The sequence below is a fragment of the Panthera leo genome, chromosome C2 (assembly GCF_018350215.1).
Source record: "Panthera leo isolate Ple1 chromosome C2, P.leo_Ple1_pat1.1, whole genome shotgun sequence".
Lineage (NCBI taxonomy): Eukaryota > Metazoa > Chordata > Mammalia > Carnivora > Felidae > Panthera > Panthera leo.
This window is the reverse complement of record NC_056687.1, coordinates 30,819,772-30,841,100: the sequence shown is the minus strand read 5'-3', so window position 1 is coordinate 30,841,100 and position 21,329 is coordinate 30,819,772. Positions and strand designations below refer to the sequence as shown.

Here is a 21,329-nt window from a genome sequence, read left to right as displayed (position 1 = left end):
TTAGTTATCTTTGTAAAGAAAGAAAAAAAATATGACAAATATTCAAGTTTCCTTTTTACCACATACTCCAAACTTCTGGATTTGTTCCATCTTGAAAAGTAGACCAAAAGTAACTTTGTTGCATTAGACCATGAAATGAAAAGTGGACTAGAAATAAGGACAAGCAATTAGAACTCACAAATAGAAGTCATATATGGTGTTTTGATTAGCATTTTTCTCCTCGTCTTTTTTCATTTTCTTTCTTTCTTCCTTCTTTCCTCCCCCCATCCTCCTTCTTTCTTTTCTCCTTTCCTCCCTCCCTTTCTCTCTTTCTTCCTTCCTTCCTCCCCTGCTCCCTCCCTTCCTTCCTTCTTTCCTCTTTTTCTTTCTTTCTTTCTTTCTTTCTTTCTTTCTTTCTTTCTTTTTTTCTTTCTTTCTTTCTTTCTTTCTTTCTTTCTTTCTTTCTTTCTTTCTTTCTTTCTTTCTTTCTTTCCAGAGGGGGGAAAAATAAATGCCACAGAAAATTGCAAGCTATTTCTTCTGATTTGATTTGGCTTTCATTTCAAAAAGATGTTGAACTTCCTTGAATTTAAAAGCAAGAGGGAGGGAAAGAGAGGTCGTTGGAAAATTTGGCTCTAGTCATGATTTTGATAATCACAGTATAATAACTTTGTGCTTACCAGAGATAAATTTGAAATAAGTGTGAATCTTTACCAGGAACGAGTCCCTGCTAGTATATAAAGTTAAGAACTTTCAGGGAACAACATATAGAAGTTTGGTTTTTTTTTGTTTTGTTTTTTTTTTTGTTTTTTATCTAAGGCTAACTGGATCATGCTAAGATGTCCAAAAAGTTCTACAGACACCACAATCTGAAACGTTTTAGAATTGCATTAAATATTTTGAATTTATTGCAACATTTATAAAGGAAATAAGGTAAAGAGATTTTGCAAGTTTATGTCATACAGAAAGTACCTCTATTATTATCTGACAGGATTAATCCTAATCTCATGCCTGCTAGAACTGAGGGGGAAGGGAAATGTAACTATGTGGTAAATTGACATTTTGAGGTAAGGAAGCTTTCAGAGTGCCTATCTCTAGTAGGCCACATTTTCCTACTCCAAATGGAAACTTTAATGTTGCCAGCCAAGCCTCATTCCCTCTCCTGATAAGCTAGTTCTCAAATATGAATGTAGATTAATCCTCTTTTAATAAGCATTAACTCAGCCTAGATAATCAGAGTATAAAAATTCCATCAAATCTTTTAGTCTCTTTGGATAGTTTTGTCAAATAATTTATATTTTACCAACCGTTTTAAAGCTATGTAAGAAGTGTTTAGCATTTCATAATTTGCTTACTCAATAATATATTGTTTATATTTACTGAGTTTCATAAAGCCTGTTATTCTCAGAGGTAATATAATACTTATAAAGTATCACTCACCCCTTTAAAGGTGCAAAATATATACTTTCATTAAAAAGTTGATGACTTAATTGTGAATAAGAAAAGTGAACAATGTAAGTTTGAAAAGAGTCATTAGCCTTCATGAGGATTATAAAATGGATATATATGAGTATGTATATTATATATACATATAGCTACATAGACCTCTCCTGTGAGCTACATGGTTTTTATTCAAACTTATGTTGTTTATTTATTCACAAATACTGTTATACCTGTGATCAAACATTTACTCCAGATTCAAAAATCACCTCATATGCTCTGTTTTTTCTGCCCAAATCTTTTTACAATTCATTTGATGTTACAACAATTCAAGTGGTGAATTAGTCGAGCAGTCATGAACCTCACAAGCAGTGACAAGTAGACTTTTAGTGCTCAATGGAGCGTAAGATAAATAACATTGTATGATGCTGTATGAAAGTATAAAATGATTTCACATAGAATATAAGGATTCCCTTTTTTGTTGTTGTTCAAGCTGCCTTTCTTTGCACCATATGCAAAGAGGTGACATGTGATTGTATCTGAAGAATTAAAGAAAGGATAAATAGGAAACAATTGAATAAGAAGTTAGCATGTAACATTGCCCTGGGGAAATCTCCACTATCTGCTATGTAAAGAAACAAAGTATATTCAGGCCAAACTCTCCTCTCAGATCATTTAAATATATAAGTTTGCATTTAATTCATTATTTTAAGGTTATTTATTTATTTTGAGACAGCGGGAGTGTCAGAGAGAGACAGAGAGAGAGGAGGAGAGAAAAGCCCAAGCAGGCTCTGTGCTGCCATTGGGCTTGAACCCAGAAATCATGAGATCATGACCCGAGCTGAAGAGTAGGACACTTAACCAACTAAGCTACCCAAGCGCCCCTGCATTTGATACTTGATATTCATTTTTACAATGTAAGGTGTCATTCACTAGTGTTCTATGATAAATATGTTAAATCCTCCGATATATGAAAAATATCAATACTGAGTAGCATGTTTTTATTTTATTTCCTTCTAAACATTCAAATATAATTTTCCACATGACAGATACACAAAGATTAGCTTTAAAAAAAGTCAGTAAGTTTTTGCCTGCACAGGGAAGGCTGCCTGCTGAGAGTTAGAATTTCCAACCTGAAAGATATTGAAATGTCTTCCCACTAGTTAAAATCTTCCCTGTTCTACTTCTAGTGGTAAGAGATTTGGAATGAAGCAGAGAAAAGGGAGTGCCGAAATCAAATTTTACCTGCTTTACAATTCTACTTAGAGTCAAGTCAAGCTTTATTAAAATGCATGTATAGGGGCAGCTGGGTGATTCAGTTGGTCAAGCATCTGACTTCTGCTCAGGTCATGATCTCAAGGTTCCTGAGTTTGAGCCCCGCATCAGGTGAGCTTGAGCCTCCCCCCCCGCAACATAGGGTGAGTTCAAGTCTCCCTTTGGGTGAGCATGAGCCCCGCTTTGGGTGAGCACGGGTGCCCCACTGGGTGAGATCGAGCCCCGCGTCAGGAGCCTCACTTTGGGCTCCATGCTGATGGTGCAGAGCCTGTGTGAGATTCTCTCTCTCTTGCCTTCTCTCTGCCCCTTACTCAGTTGCACCCTCTCTCTCTCTCAAAAAAAAAAAAAAAAAAAAAAAAAGTAAATAAAACAAAATAAAATAAAATCTGTGTATATATGCAAATTTCACGAAATATATATTATATCTTAATATATATATAAATTGCACCAGATGTTTAAGTATAATCCAAGATCACAACTGAGGTTGGAAAGAAAGGAAATATCTTATGTTGCAAAATTAATCTAAATACTTATCCCAAAATAGACTTTTTGTTTATTTAGGGAAAACAAATTACCAATGCTCTCATGAATTAACAATAAAGTTTGGACACTATATAGACATTACCATGCAGTAAAAATGTGAAAACAGTAGGCTTTCCATTTTGTGAGGAAAATTACATTGCTTTCATACTGGTAAAATTTAAAACATTCCCAGAGAAGTTTTATGAAAACCAAAATATAAATAGAACCAGTACAAATCAAGTATATTCCCTATAAGTTTTATAACACACTTCAAAGAAAGAAAAAAATAGCCTTGTATGAAATCTTTGTGCTCCTACAACATCAGAAATTTAAAACTTTGATACATATTCCACTAATCATTCCTATTTAAAATCCCCATTTTTAAAGTTGTAGAAGGACAAGAATATGAAAATTTTAACAGGTGAAGGGTAAGATGTATACGGACAGAGATTATAAAAAAGATCATAAAGTCAGATATACATTGCTAGGTACCTGTGGTTTGGATTTTCATTTGCTTCTCACTTAGCAGAGAACATCAGTTGCTAGAAGGCAAATTATTAGTTGAAGGTAAATCCATTCTGGGAGTCAGCCATCTATCAATTAAGTATAAAGGTTTTGGAAGGCTGCTCTCTGGCTTGGCCTTATTCCAAAATATTTGAAGGGCATAGCACCTTCTGAGTTAGCAGTTCCTCTACAAGCAGATGGATATCAATCACAATGAGAAATGATAATAGGAACTGTACTATTCTTGTCAAGCTCAAAAACCAACAGATATTTTCAAATTAAATGCATAGGTTTTAAAAAGAACTGATGTTAAAAAAAAAATAAAAGGGAGAAGAAAAAGAAGAACAAGGAAGTCTGATATAATTTTACTAAAAGCACAAACCTAAAAGTTAAGAGAGCTATGTTATTTGTAAGGAGTGAGGGAATGAATGTGGGGGATAAAAATGCAATGCCTCGAATGTGGATATCTTAGAACTTTGCAGTGAAACTAGCACGGTCAATCTTTTATTATTTTCACTTAGGTCAAGCAAAGGGATAAACATAAACTAGTCCATGAGTTAAGTCAGTTCTTCCCTATGATTTAGATGATTTGTACGTGCATCACAGGGATGAACTGTAACATGGTGATTGATTAAATAGATGGGTTGATGGACAATACCTACAAGGAGTGAAAGTAGAGGACTGGACTCCAGGACAAGAAGTACATTAAATATCACGAATGTTCAAGACTCTGACACTTGGCAGTTATTACCTAGTATTCCTTGCTGGGAAGAATGCCTCCCTGATGTGGTGAGATAGCACTCAGAATGATAAAACACAAGGGAGAAACCATCAGCGACCAATGGAATATGAGAATGGGAGAATGATTGCAAGTCACAAAGTTTGGAATCCCCTTTTCAATGGATACACTATACTGCTTTCTCTAGTCTTTGAAACATATTCTAACCAGTAAATAATAAGCTTTATTTTCATAAGATACAGATATGAGCCATAACGTTAGAATCAAATCATCATATTTAAATACTGTTAAATAACCAGTAAGACAACCAAGTGGGTGCTATCCCTTCCATTTTGCAGTATTTAGACATTATCAGTGGCTTAGAAGCCTACAAGCTACAGCAGCATATAAGCTTAATAAACTATGAAGTTTCTGTCAAAATCAGTTATTAAGACATTTATAAACATTTAAACTTAAAATTAAAACTAGAAATAGAAGACTGAATAAAATGTGTCAAAAAATTCTAAAATGTTTGTAGGATGATGTTAAATGAAAATTATTCCCTTCTAAATTCTAGAAAGTGTGAAATATTGTGAGACAACTTATTTTTATGATTGTTGTTAGAGGAAATACTTAAAATGAATTGCAATTAAAATGATTATTAACTATAGCTTCATTACTGAGTTCACTCTTCTAATCACTGACTTGATAATCCACCCCCTCCCCTATCTCCTCTGCCTCAGAAATGTTTTGAAGGTCACAATTTTTGACTCCTTGAAATTCTGTTTCAGACTCTAAAAAGAAAACATTTTTGCAAATAGAATATCTAGGATCTTCTTTTTCTTCTGCTGCTTCTTTTCTTTCTCCTTTTTCTTCCTTCAAAAATGATGATTGGTTACCTTGAAATACACACCCTCTTTAAGTGATTATTAAGTCATTTAATTCATGCCTCATCAGTCTTATTAATTGTGATGAGATTTTTTTTTGCTTATTTTTATTTGCCGTCCGGGACATGTCCTATTGTAATCTGCATCTTGAAATACTAAAAGCTATATTTTAAATATTTTTGTTCTTACTGAGCATGTTAGTAACGCTCTTGCCTAAATCCACTTCTCAAATAATGGCTGCAAAGCACGCAGTCTGTGTGTGTGTGTGTGTTTGTGTGTGTGTGTGTGTGTGTGTGTGTGTGTGTGTGTGTGCTGTGCTTGTGAGTGACTGTTTTGAAGAACTACTTGAGAAAAAAATGGTTACACATATCCATGTGCATTCTTGTTGCACTTCATCAGAGATACAAGCAAAAAGCTTGCCTTATGTTTATAACGTAATATGGTGAAAAGAGATGCATTAAAGCATGTTGTTTATAATTGCATTTTACAGAGCAGGTGTTTAAAACAAGCCCAAAACATCTATTCATTCATTCGTTCATTCACTCATTCGTTATTCAATTCCATTCCTTCTCTTTCATTTCCTTACATTCCTAAAGATAAGAGGTTTTCTTAGCTAGAAACAGTCTCTTACCAGCATAATTACTGAGTCCCTTTCTCTTCTTTCTTCGCCAATACAACCAGATGCTAAAACCCATCAAGATTACCCAGCAGGCACCACCAATACCAGCTATAAAGGCTGGTTGCTTCACAACATCAGTGATTTGTTCAGTTATGCTGTTATTGTTTTCAGTAATGACAACTTCATTACGTCCCCCTATGGAAGAAATAATAGTTTTAGTAAACATTATTATGAAAGTAAACACAGGAATACATACATGGTGTACCAAAGGCAGAGAAAATTAGAAAATTCCTATGAAGGCAGGTAATAATTGTGCTCTGAGCCTGTCAAAATTATTGATAAGCGTATATTATACGTCTCAGAAGAAGAGTCAAGTTATGAGTTTAAAATGTGATTAAGAACATTGCTCCCTTATGCTTGGGGTTACTATGAATAGATTCAGAACTGCTTCTTGATTTATTGCCTTATAAATAAGTACTAATGCAAGTGCTAGTGGGCAAAATAACAGCAACTTTTCTTCAGCCAAATAAAGCATATTTTAATATAGTCTTGCTAAAATAAAATTTTAAAAAGCAACTACAACATTCACAGGGTATTTATAAATTGTCTTTCCTCTATAGCACTGCCTAAGTTGAAGTGTTCAAGATTTAAAAATAGGTAACTTAATATTATCCTTAATATTCTAACAGGGAATTTATTTTGATCAAACAACCTTTAATTTTTTTGGAATGTATTAAAACTACTATATAAAACAATGGCAATTATAGAAGTATATTTTCATAGAGATTAGTGTCTATAATTAAAATGTCACAAAAAGATAAGTCTCACATATTCCTTTAAAACTAAACTAATTTGAAAATCCACTTGTAGGTTTAATTAAAAAGACAACTTTAAAATTAATTCTAAGGTCTATGTTACTAAAGTAAACATTTACTTTTTAAAATTAATTTATTTATTTTGAGAGAGAGAGAGAGAGCAAGCAAGAGATGGCCAGAGAGAGAGGGAGGGAGAGAGAGAATCCCAAGCAGGCTCTGTGCTGTCAGCATACAGCCCAACATGGGGATTGATCTCAGGAACTATAAGATTCGGGACCTGATCTGAAATCAAATCAGACGCTTAACCAACTGAGTCACCCAGATGACCCACTAAAATAAACATTTAAAGGTCCATAAATCTGGACTATTATTCTAGAAATACTCATGTTTTTTGAGAATTTAGACCTCTCAGAGATAATTAAAATCTTAATCCACATTTTAAAATAGTTAAAAACTCATGGAATCATAGTATCACTTAAGAGCAAAGATTTAGGTTAGGTGTTTATATAAGAGATTAAGAAATTTACACACTGATGTGAAATTATTTGTAATGTCAACATCATATCTTGTTAATTACTAATCAAAGGCTTTTTAAAAGAAATTGCAATCGAAATATAAGTGGCTAATTTCAACATATTACATCCAAAGATGTTCATTGTTTTAGTTATCATGGCACTACAATATATTAGAAAGAACACGGTCTTTGAAGTTTTCTGTTTGAATATCATCCCTGCCACTTACTAGCTTAAGTAAGCAATAACCTCATGTAGGTCACTTAATCTTTTCAAGTACCTGTTTCTGCTAGTTGGCAACAGTCCTGTTTCAAATATTTGGGAGTGTTATTTAAGATAATGTATGTAAAGAGGCTGATAGGAACACAGTAGTTTGTTGATTCAAAATTAGGACCCAGGTATAGGTACAGGTTACTTTAAGAACCACTCACATAACTTCAGGGATGTAAGTTGTAAATTGTCCAGATGTGAGATCTGGAAAACCACAGATGACTTGTTTACTAGTTTCTTCTTTCTTTCAGGTCAGAAATTAACCTACATTTCCCAGACTCACTTGTAGTTTAAGTGAAACAAAGCGACTGAGTTATTGGCCAATACAGCAGGGGCACAAGTTATGCATACTACTTCCAGATCTGACCCAGACACTACTGTAACAATACTTGACATTCTCTTTCCTTCCTAATGTTAAATAGAAAGAGCGGATCTTTGGAGGATTCTGACCCGGCTCAAAGATGGCACAGCTAGTGACTGGAAGGATTGAAATTCCCTGAATAACTGTGGAGTAGAAGCCCCACCCATTCTGCTACTCCACACTAGACAGGGCTATGAATAAGAAGAAACAAACAACCTTTATTTTTTTAAGCCAATCAGTACATAGGCTTGTTTCTTACAGCTGCTAGTATTTTTGTTATGCATACTTATATTCTATTTCTGAAATGTCTTTTGTGTTAAATTCTAGATGTGAAAACCAGATTCACTTATGTAATAAACCTGGTTAATTTTTCCAACCTATTTGCCCTTTATTATTATACATATAAACTTAGTTTAAAATGTATTTAAAGGGGCACCTGGGTGGCTCAATTGGTTAAGCATCTGACTTCAGCTCAGGTCATAATCTCATGGTTCATGAGTTCAAGCCCTGCATTAGGCTCTCTGCCTCTCCCCTGCTCACTTGCCCTCTTTCAATTATAAACATTTTAAAAAATGTATTTAAACTGAGCTCATATTTTCAATATGAGACATACACATATCTGGCGATTTTTCTAACTACTAATAGTTACTAAAAAGAAAACAAACACCTTATAGAACAAAGAGAAAAGAAAATGTGTCCTTCATTTGTGTAAAAGGTCCATAAAATATCATATTTGGTATAGTGTGATATATATGTCACCCAAGGTTTATTACTATTTCTTATGGTTCTGGTATTTTTGAAAAATGTTGTCAGTTGGACTAATTAGAGTATAGACAAGGGATGCATGTGACCTGTAACGCTCCATTGTTCTTGCAGACAAAAAATATAATGAAATGTAATGTCTTTCTCCCATTGGAGAGTAATGAAGAACAAAACTAATTTGTTGGACTAAAAATTAATTAGACACATCAGATTCGATTGTACCTATTACTGTGAAAGTTTGCAGCTGTTCCACATATTATTACCAACTATATAAGGTAAGCATTAAATGGCCAAATGATTAAAGAAACAATAGATATATTATTAAACAAGATTGCTTGAAAATTTTAAGTCAAAGTAAATTTGTTACATGGCATACTCTTTGATGCTTACATATGTAAATATATGTGGTTGCATTTCTGTATCTGTAAATGCAACAGTACAGAACTATGGACACTTTGAGGTAAAAGTCATCTTACCAGTGGAAAATACAGACAAAAGAACAATATTGCCTTTAAACTTGTGTAAGGCTATTTATTATCTTTATACAATATTTTAATATTCCCTTAATGGAACTTTCTGGAATGAAAACTAAACTGAGAAGAAATAGATGAAACTGTGCATAGTCTGGTATGAGACAAATCTAAAGTTATCAGCCATAAATTACATCAAATGCCAACACATGATTTAATTAAAGCAAAGTGGAAGTGCGGTAGAGCTTGAGTCCCTTTGAGTGCTGTTTCTAGTACTGACTAGAAAATAGAGAAAGCACAGATTGAAACAGAAAAAGAGATTAGCCATCCTAAATCACTTTTCAACTAAGGAATAACAGTTGTGTAGATAAGGTTATCAGACAAGATGTTAAGGTAGACATGCTGGAGTAATTAAAGAAACAATTAAAGGCTTCTTCCGTACAACAGAAGATATTAAAAAGAAATAAATCTCTTGAGGACACATAGCCTTTTCTGCATTGAATTGTGCGTGTGTGTGCATGCATGTGTTTTTATGTGTGAGTGCATGTATTTATTTTCAATTCTATTTGATTATAGCTTGAATATTGCATATTCTAGCTGCTTGAACAGAAGATAGAAATAGTGTTTATTACATGTTTTTATTCATAGAAAATTTGGAAGCAGTTATATGATACACTAAAATAACCCAAAAGGTACTAGCTATACATTTGAACACAGTCCTTTTAAGATGATAGAAATTTAAGAAAACTTTATTTTTGATTTAAAATACTCTAAATTAGCTTTCTTTTTTAAAAATTACTATACAAATTGGATCCTGAGAAATTTAACAGAAACCCATGGGGGAGGGGAAGGAAAAAAAAAAGAGGTTAGGGTGGGAGACAGCCAAAGCATAAGAGACTCTTAAAAACTGAGAACAAACTGAGGGTTGATGGGGGGTGGGAGGGAGGGGAGGGTAGGTGATGAGCATTGAAGAGGACATCTTTTGGGATGAGCACTGGGTGTTTTATGGAAACCAATTTGACAATAAATTTCATATATTAAAAATAAAATAAAATTACTATACAATTGTTAAAATTCTTAATTGACATCACATGAGCTTGGTTAAATGGTATTCTTGTAATGTTGTACTTGCTTCCAAGTATAATAAATCCCCCAAATATGGGGAACAACACAAGTAGTCCTACAAAAAAGAAAAAAAAAAACCTTCCCCTGCTTGAGAATTTTACTTATTAATAAAGGTAATAGAAAAAACAGGAAATAAAAATATAGATACTTGATAATCTTTGAATTAGACATATTACATTTCATATATGCAAGAGAGAGCAAAAAAACCTTAAAGCTTTGTTTACTTATCTGGAAGTTCTCATAGAAAACAGTGCTTTTTTAAAGATATTTCATAAACATTTTTTCAGGGAAAAATTAATTGCATATATATATATATATATGCATACACACATTATATATATGTACACACACACACACACACATATGTCAGTTAAATCCTTTTGGGTGTACCTGTATTTTTCTCTTATTCCAATTTATTTTAGAAAATCTCAGAAGGGCAAGACTGTAGGTTCCCCTCAGGTTAAGAAATTAATTCAGTCTGTATGACTAATTAAGAAAGGGAAGGCAATTTAAAGGAAAGTTAATACTATAACTTTTCTCTTTAATTCTTTTAATATATAAAAGAACAAAAACTTGGAGGATATAAAAAATCAACAATATGACTAAATGTTAAATCTCTTCATATTCAATAAATACTTTGTAATAAGAAACAATTTTCCAGAAATTGGCAGTGTGCTCTGTGTGTATCATTTCAAAAATAAAACAAACAGAAATCAATGGAACTGGCATATTCTTTTTTTTAATGTTATTTTTCAAACAGGGAGAGAGAGAGACAGTGAGAGAGAGAGAGAGAGAGCAAGGGAGGGAGGGACAGAGAGAGGAAGGACAGAGGATTTGAAGTGGGCTTTATGCTGACAGCAGAGAGCCCAATGAAGGGCTTGAACTCACAGCCTATGAGATCATAACCTCAGCTAAAGTCAGACACTTAACCAACTGAACCACTCTGGTGTTCCCTGAGACATTCCACTGTACCAAACTCTCAGCAAATATTCTTAAAATATGTAAACTCTAGGAAGAGTATTTTTTTAAGAATTAAAGATACTAATAACCAAATGAAAGCAGAAAGAACTAAAAGGATTTGTCTCTTGAAAGCAGAGAATTCTAGGGGAAATCTGTACTTTTGAGGCTTTCTTTTCTCCTTGAAGATTTCAATCCCTACAGCGCTGGGCAGCTAGGACCCAAGTTGCAATCCTCAATTGTACTGGTCTGAGGTGTCAGAGGATAGTGTTCTGAAATGACAGAATGACTGAAAAATTTCACTGGGAAGCCATGTGAAAGAGCCACAGGAAAATGATGTTCCCAAATCCCCAATCGACACTCTTCCCCTCCCCCCACCCCTGCAGAATCCTAAGCTTAACCCTTAGTTGCATGAAGAATGAAGATTCCAAACATCTCATGAAAATCAAAAGCTAGAAAGCTGAAAAGGCTAAACAGACTTTCAACAGATGTCCACTGCAAAGATTGTGTTCAAACCTCAAATTTCATCAAGTTGGGAAAACAGATAAACATATTAGGTTTTTCACTGAACCCTCCTGAGAGCCATGATTTAGAAGAAAAGATCATGTTGAGATTTTGCTTGAGAATAAGGTCAAATATAAACAGCCCTATACTAACAAATGTAAAATCCAAACCACCACAAGATCAAGATGATCAGCCAGTAACATAACTTACTTTAGAACAAAACCCAACTTTCTTTAGAAGATCACAAAATTTTACGGTATGCATCTGCAATATCTAGTATACAGTAAAAAAATACTAAACATGTAAAAACAAGCAAAATAACAGCGAAAGAAAGAAAGAAAGAAAGAAAGAAAGAAAGAAAGAAAGAAAGAAAAAGGCACAAACAACAGGAAAAAAATGACCAAGGTCAAGAGAAAAGGTAATCAATAGAAACAGACCATAAGATGATACACATGTTGAAATTAGGAGACAAGGACATTAAAATGGCTATTACAATATGTTCATGGACTTAAATTAATAGAGTCATTATGAACGAATATATGAGGGATGAAAATGTAAAAGAAAAACAATGGAAATAGTAGAACACAAAAGTGTATTATATAAAATTAATAATTCACTGGATATTTTCATTTCTGCTCATAAAGAAATAACATGTATGGGACATGTAATCTCACCATAAATAAGTAGAAAACTAAGCAAATATGTAAAACAAAAGGGAAGCATTGTGAAAAAAGGGAAATAAACAAGGGAGATCATATTATTTTCATAGCTTTTGGTCAAATGTGGCTAAGTTAAAGAAATAGAGGAATTCAGGGACACTAAGGAAATTGAATTTATGGAACAAAATATCTGAAAAAAATGAGTAACATAAAATACTTTCCTTAGTTTTAATTTACTTAAAAGAGAATTAATGCTTTAAAGTGAAGCAAAAAGTAATACCTTAGTTTGTATATTGGTGTTTATTATATGTATAAGAGTAAAATTTTAACAATAGAAAAATATTGAGAGCAAGGAAAATGGAATTATATTTTTTAAGATCCTTATAGGCAAATCCTAGAGTAACCATTATTAAAAAAAATAGTGGATATAAACTATAATATAGAGAATTATTTAATTCATCCAAATGAAATTGGGAACTTAGGAAAACAGGAATAGAGTTAGATAGAAAACAAATAGCAAGATGGTAATTCTAAGCCAAAACACATCACTGATTACATTAAAGATAATGGTGTAAGCATTCCAATTAAAGGATTGTCATATTTTTAAAAACTTTTTAAATGTTAATTTTTGAGAGAGAGACAGAGCACATGAGCAGGGGAGGGGCAAAGAGAGAGGGAGACACAGAATCTGAAGCAGTATCCAGGCTCTTAGCTGTCAGCACAGAGCCTGATGCAGGGCTCTAACTCACCAACTATGAGATCATGACCTGACCTGAAGTCAGATGCTTAACCAACTAAGCTAGCCAGGTGCCCCAAGACTGTTATATTGAATTTAAAAAAGAGTTAACATGCAGTTTAAATAACAGAAATGTACAGTTTCTCTGTAAAAGGATGGAAACAACACAAGCCATACAAACACTTATAAGATAATTAGCTATTAGTATAGCTATAGCTATATAACACTTATAAGATAATTGGCTATTAGCTAATATAAGACAAACTAAATTTCAGGAAAAAGATCTTACTGGCTTATAAAGTGGGACATTCCATTGTGATAAAGGGTAAGTTCATTAATAAGATATAACAACCCTAAAATGTATTCACTTAAAAGGAGTAGCAAAAAACAAAAACGTATAGATGGAAATGAGAAATACCCAAATCTTTAATTACAATAAATTTCCAGACTCCTTTCTTATTGATTGAAAGAATCAATAGGTAGAAAATCAGTAACGACCTAAATAATACTACCAACTAATTTGACATGACATTTATAGAACATTCCACTGTAGAACAGAAATATATACATACTTTTCAAGTGCACAAGGAACATTCATTAAGACCAAATGCTGGGCCATAAAATAAGTCTCCATATTTAAAGGCTAAATTCATACAATATACATTCCCTGAACTCATTGGAATTAAATTATAAATCAGAAAGAAAAACCTATCTGAAAAATCCCAAAACATTTGGAAATATAATGATATGCTTCCAAATAACCTCTACAAAGTAAAAAAAGTCCTTTGGGGAAGTGAAAAGTATTTTCAACATTGTGATAAATGGAAACATAACACCTCAAAATGTGTAAGATTCAGCTGAACATGTGTTTAGCAAGAAATGTATAACTTTATATATCCATATTAGAAAAGAAGAAAGGTCCAAATCATTGATATAAATATCTATCTTAAGAAGCAACATAAAAGTAAGTAGAAGAAAAAAGAGCAGAAATTAATTAGAAAGAAAATAGCAAAGTCAAAAGTTTCTACTTTGAAAAGATTAATAACATTGATAAATCCATATCAAGACAGCTTGAAATTGAAGGGGAGGGAGCAAAAAAAATATGGAGGAAAAAAAAGAGAACACAAATTCTCATCATTTAAGCATAAAAGAGATGACATTACCACACATCCTGCAATCATCACAATTAAGTGTATTATAAATAAGGAGGTAGTGCAAGTAAGCATATGATTATAAATTCAACAACTTAGATGCATTAGACAAATTCAAAACCAAATGTCCATTTATTACAACCAATACAGGACTAATAAAATTCTAAATAAATGTAAATTCATAAATATAAATAGAATCCACAAAAAAAAAAAAACCTCTAGGCACAGATATTATCACTGATTTCGACAAAGTATTTAAGGAAAAAATAATTAAAAGGCCTACAAAAACTCTTACAGACTATAGTAGAGAAAGGAATACTTCCCAATCCCTTTTATAAAGCTAAGCACTCTGATTCTAAAACCTGACAAAGACATTAGAAGAAAATAAATCTATTGATAAATATCACTCATGAACATGGATGCAATTTTTTTTTTACCAGATGTTAGCAATTAGATCCAGTAGTATCTAAAAAAACATATTTTGACCATGTGGGATTTAACCCAGAAACAAGTGCAAGATTTATTCACCTTTAAAACAATACAATAGAATTTACCATATTAAAACAAATAAGAAAAGAGATAGAATATTACTTGAATACACTCAGAAAAATATGTCACAACTATTAAAATAAATAAGTGAAGTGAGTAAGGTCAAAAGATAAAAGGGCAATATATAAAATTAACTTTATATATAATTTAGAACAGTTAAAAAAGGAAATTTTACAAACATACTTATAATAGTTTAAAAAATCAAATAGGGAAAGTTTAATAAACCATGGGATGATATACTTATTAAAATAAATAAGCCTCAAACCTCAAACCACATGCAATTACTTTAAGATGAATTATAGACATAATTATAAGAGCTAAAATTATAAAGCTGCTAGAAGAAAATATAAGAAAATGTCTTTGGTATCTGTAGGTAAGACACAATTTCTTAGAAAGCACTACACATAAAAGAAAAATGTGGTAAATTGTTGTTCACTAAAATTTAAAAATGTGCTGATCAAAAGACACTATTAAGAAAATAAATCCATAGACCAGGAGAAAATATTTGCAATACAAATATATGACAAAGATCTGTACTCAGAATAGAACTTCTTCTACTCAGTAACAAGAGACAAGCAATACCATTTTAAAAAGGCAGAGATTTGGAAATTTTACATAAGAAAATATGCAAATGGCCAATAAACACATGTAAAATTGTTCAACATCACAAGCTATCAAAGAATACTGACGTTTAAACAACAGTGAGGTAGTCTTTTAAACTCCTTAGAATAACTAAAGTTATGGACTGGCAACTTCAAATAATGTAGATGTACAAAAAGTGAAAGTCATATTCTTTGTTAATGAGAGTATAAAATTATACAACAATATGAAAAAGTGTTTGCAGGTTTTTATACACTATGTCAATCCTATTACCCAGAAATGCCACTTCTAAATGTTTCTCTAAAGGAAATAAAAATGTATGTCCTCAAAAAGACTTACACAAGAATGTTCACTCTCTCAGGAGAAAAGCAGAGAAACAAAATATGATACATTCACCAGACTGAATACTGCTCGAAATAACACATATGGATTGCAAACCTGGGTAAATCTCAAAACACATTGTTTAGTGAAAGTTAGACACATATTATTATATTTTGTCTGATTCCATTTAGATATATTTCAAGAACAGGCAAACACAATGCTACTAGGGAAAAATGTTCTGTAATGATGATAGTAGATTTGATAGGCAGTTCTTCTTGGGGCACCTGGGTGGCTCGGTAGGCCAAGTGTGTGACTCTTGATTTCGGTTCAGGTCATGATCTCAGGGTTTGTTGGTTTGAACCCTGCATGGAGCTCTGCCCTTACAGGGAAGAGCCTGCTTGGGATTCTCTATCTCCCTCTCTCTCTCTGCCCTCCTCAGCTCTCTCACTCTCTCTTTCTCAAAATAAATAAGTAAACTTAAAAAAAAAAATAGGGATTTCTTCTTCAGGATAATATCCTCCAATTAAAAAGTTTCTTCTGGCATGTTTCTGGTTAAATTTTGACATTTTCCTGGCTAAAAGGAAGTATGCAGGTTTGAAACATAATGCATTTTTTTTTTCAGTAACTGCCTCATTTCCTATTATATTTCAACGGCAACAAAATTATTTATGAAATTACTGATTGAAAATTATTTTCAAATTAACTTTCAGCATTTAAAGACTTAGTGCTAATAATTTAAAGAAGTTTGTGGGAATCTTAAGAGCACAAGAAATTGCTAATGATTTCTTCAAGAAGCCCTAGTGAGTCAGCCTATTTGCCTATATGATGAGGGCACCCTCTCAATCATTGCTGCATATCCACTCTTAGGATATAGGTTAAAAAAACCTACACACACTGGTACTTACCAATGATTATCGGCTGCGGTTCACTTTTTACTCCAATCCCTGCACTGGTACTAGCTGCAACCTCTACCCGGTATTGAATACCTGGGAATAATCCACCAATTATGACAGATCGAATGGCTGCATCCACAGTTTTGTTGATGTGGAATCGCGTTTCATTCCCCAGACACCAGATCTATAAAAATGTAAAGCGAATAACAAAAGAATATAAAATTATCCTTTCTGTTAAATTGATGAAATATTTTTTAGTAGTAACCAATCTATTCTCTAGGCTTATAGAAATATTTGTAAATGACATTTTCGAGAGCCTAATTTTGCAGTTTATTTATATATGTGTATGCGTGTTTGTGTGTGTGTGTGTGTGTGTGTGTGTGTGTGTGTGTGTGTATGTATTAAAGGAAGAACAATAATAAAAAAAGGAAGAACAATAAGGGAAGCTAAAACTATGCCATGTTCCTTTATACCTTATAATCAACACTGAATGCTCATCACACAATGATTCTTTTAACACTTCTGTAAAGTGGTCTTTGGTTACACACAACATTCGGGTATGGATTAAAACACATAAACTCCTCTGCTTAATTTATTTATCAAGATTTATTATGCATATAATCTATTAAAATATAGTGATTATGAGTTGTAATATCCAAGGTATATAGGCACACATCTAAGTAATTTATATTTTATTTAAGAAAATATTAACTTACCCAGAAGTAGTTAACAAGATTAATTGACCTAAGTTATAAGTATTGACTGAGATGAAATTAAAGCCAGTATTTACATCGACAGTAATAAATCTTAATATTGATGAAAACATATGTACACACACACATACACATGCATGAGAACAAAGTGGTGAAGAGTCTTTAAACACTGATGTGAGAGAACCTAGGCTTTTACCACAAGTAAGAATCACATTTTAAGGCATACTTTTTTTCTGAGATACGGGGATTTGTTACTGTCAAATGCATTACAAACAGAATTACACTGTGAACATATATTTGTATTCGTACACACAGTATTTCATAATCTACATATAGACACATAATTGGGAACACACATTCAGTTTGTTCCTGAAATGGGTAAATTCCTGACTTTTTATTTAAAATAATTCTTGTAAACTGTATATTTCTTTTATTTGCACAATGATATCTAAATTACTAATGTAGCAATATTTAGGCCTCACCAAAATATACACTTTATTACCAAAATAAGGCAATCTCATATGAGTGAGAAAGGTTACAATTTAGGACAAAATTTATCATGTTATAATCAAAATCAGTATTTAAGTAAATGGAATTTTACTTAAATTTAGTTCCAGATAATACAAAAGTATAATCTTAACTTCGTTAAAACACACACACACACACACAAACACACACGCGCACATGCACGCACGCACGCACAAGAATAGATCATACTTTGCTCTTAAAACAATGTGCTCTAATCCTTGTAAAACGTCATATATATATTTATAATTATAATTATGCTATTGTAAAACTTATATTTCATACACATGTTTCTTTATAAAGTGATGGGAATAATTTTAGAGTAAGTGCTTCTGTACATTGCTTGTTCCAGTAAGTTAACCTGTAACTTAGGAAAATTCTATTTTGAATTTATTATTTTTTATTAGAAATAACAGAATTCAATCTGCAATGATTTCAGTGTAATTATTCAGCTTCATTTTACATAACAGCTATAAACTTTTGGGGTGAGGTGGGGTGTCTAGTTTTCTATTCTAATAGATCTATCTAGCATGTTAATTTTCAAAATTCCATAAATAACTATTAATAGCAAAAATCATAGTTTTGAATTTTTATAAGGTTTAATGAGGTGTTTTACTGTTGTATGTGTTCTAATCACATCACAGCTAATCAAAATTTTATTTCTCAAAGTTAGACTTCTTTTGTCTCTTAAACATCAAATGATGGCAAAAAGACAATGGATGTATACTGTTTCTAAACAGCAACAAATGTATCAGGAGCCTCCGCCTCCAACTTTCTAAACCTTGGAAGCATCTTTTTTATGAGACCACAGTTTAAACATATCCCTGCTAAGGCCCATTACAAAGAAAGTTAATAACAATGATACAGGAAGTTTCTGGAAGGAGAGTTTCACTACCCACTCTTGAACCCAATCTCTCTAAATCTTTGAGGTTCTGAAATCATGCCATACTAAAAAAAACCAAAGACCAAAAACCAAACACTCCACTGTTATGGTTTACTGGTCCAAGTGAGTTTGTGTATCTGTGTCTTGGGGTTCGTTTCTAACTCCTTATGCATTTGTTTCTTTACCTGTCATAAAACAATACAAAAATTACGTTACACACAGACTCAATCAGAGAGCCTTTGGAGACATGCCTCACGCATGTGACACTGAGACTTGTTTGAGAAGCTTCTCTGTGAGCCTTTCTTCTTCACTCAGGCCCTACCTTGTATTCTTGGATAATTCCATTCTGATGGTCTGGAGGAGGAGGATCCCAGGAAACACTAATACTTGTGCTATTGTGGCTTCCAACTGTCAGCACAGTGACAGATTGTGGAGGGGCACTTGGGGCTGCAGAGGAAGTAATTAGAATAAACACAAACTGTAAGTCTTGATGTGCATTAATACCGCTTATAGAATATGAGGATAAGTAGCATGAGGTCTGGTTTCCAGTAGTTCTGAATTTGCATGTATTATTCAACAGTGACAGTTTTTTTTAATGTCCTTTAAATATAATGGATAGATTTAAAGCAAATACAACAGCTGTGTTAATATGTGCTCAATAATAAATTTAACAACTTACATTCTAATGAGTGTTTTCTGTATGCCCAGCGCTGAGCTAAGTGTCATATTTAATTATCACACTAACCTCAAGAAGTAAAAACAACTCTTATCTCAGTTTTACAGAAAAGGAAAGAAGAGAGTACTGTCTAAGAAGAGAGCTGTCTAAGTCAATGGAACACCAAGGCAGAATTTGAACCCAGGGATGTCCGGCTATAGAACTTTGGTTCTTTTGACTCCAATAGGCTCTCTTTCTGGAACAAAACAAAACAAAACAAAACACCCCTTTCAAAAGTATTCTGAGAGGATGCATTCCTCAAGTTGTCATCAAACGTTTTCTCTGAGTGGTGTCATTAATGACAGTCTTTTTGTTTTGTTTTATTTTGTGTTTAATAAATAAAAATAGAAACACAGCAATAAATTTCACCAATATAAGAAAATATACTTTTTTTCATATTGGGAAAAATAATTAACATATACATAGTCTCATAACGTAAGATTTAAAACTTATATAGATGGGCAAGACTTTCCGAAGTTATAAATGAAAACAGTTCATGTTGGGTCAAATGTGAAATGGATAGGTTTTAATTTCCTATACTTCTCATTCTTTATGGTTTCTCCTATAACTAATTATAATCATACTGAGAAAAGATGAGTGAGAAAAAAAATTTCTGATTTTAGACTGCAGCATCTGCTCTCCAGTCTATCTGAGAGCTGAAAAATACTGATTTACAGGAATTTTATCAATTTTCAGTAAATCTCTGAGTAGGAAAAACAAAATGAAATACCAGTTGAAACAAAAATCAAAGAATTTTGTGGCATTAAAGGATTTCTGTGTAAAAGGATCAATGCTTTCATAACTCTAGAGTTTAATCCTTTGAACATATGTACAATTGAACGGTAAAAGATATTTTAAAAGCCTATTGATAAAGTCTCCCACGTTTAGTAAATTTGTCACTGAGGTATGACCATAGTTGCATCAAGATATTGGATATACACAGACATGGTAGCACAATACCACTCTTTATTATTCCTCTATACGATAACATTGCTCCAACATAGGGCACAATGATATAAATCCAACCACGTGTTCACCAGTGTTGTGGTGCATTGAAAAATAACACTTTTGAAAACTGCTTTCTCATTTGCCTTGCTGCCTGCTTAGAGAGAAGAACATCATTCCCGCTCTCCTGACAGGTCAGTTATTCCAGGGCTCAGCTTCTTTCTACAGATGTGGAAGAGCCCAAATCACTGCTTGTCATTCCCACATGCACCCCAGCTGAGTTCCCGTTTTTTACCTTCCGAAGGCCACATGCATTGGAAATGAACGCATACCGAATGGTGCCAAATGTCTAGTCGAGAGGAAAAGTCTCACTACGGTGAGATTCATTTGTGGAAGGAAGTAGGCTTCAACTATAGCATTCTGTACCAAATTTGCCCACGGCACTCAGGAGTACTACATATTTTCAATATAAAGTAAATTTTAACGGTGGATGAAGATATTATTAATTTTTAGGAATTTTTTCTTTACATATCGTACAAGTAGATTAATGGTATCTTTAAGATAAGTACTACGGCCCATGTCAGTGTATCACATTGTAAACCAATGTGAACATAACATTTTCACTGGGATGCTGATTAGAAGGTATGTATAACTTAACAGCTCTTTTGTCAAACATGAACATCTACATTAGCATAAGCAACCTACATACATTTTCTTAAGTTGTTCTCATATGGATTTATAAACAATGGCTTTTTACAGAGCTGTGCACATAAAATTAGTAGAAAAGCAGAAAAGGAGGGGGTTATTGTACTTGGCATCCAACTTTTTGTACTTTGATAGTACCATATATTATAAGCCTCTCGTTTAGTGAAGGGGACACTGGTAAATGATTCAAAACCACGTTAACTTCACGTCCATC

The 21,329-nt window shown here is 32.9% G+C and overlaps 1 protein-coding gene across 1 annotated transcript in view; it reads right to left on the bottom strand.

The window, feature by feature from the left end:
• ROBO2 (roundabout guidance receptor 2) overlaps positions 1–21,329 on the bottom strand; it is a 599,260-nt gene that overhangs the window by 61,753 nt on the left and 516,178 nt on the right. Inside the window, exons 18-20 of the mRNA XM_042954335.1 lie at positions 19,073–19,197; positions 16,642–16,813; positions 5,957–6,139 (exon numbers count right to left, since the gene is read on the bottom strand). Coding sequence (XP_042810269.1) covers positions 5,957–6,139; positions 16,642–16,813; positions 19,073–19,197 — 480 coding nt within the window. The remainder of the gene's footprint in view (positions 1–5,956; positions 6,140–16,641; positions 16,814–19,072; positions 19,198–21,329) is intronic.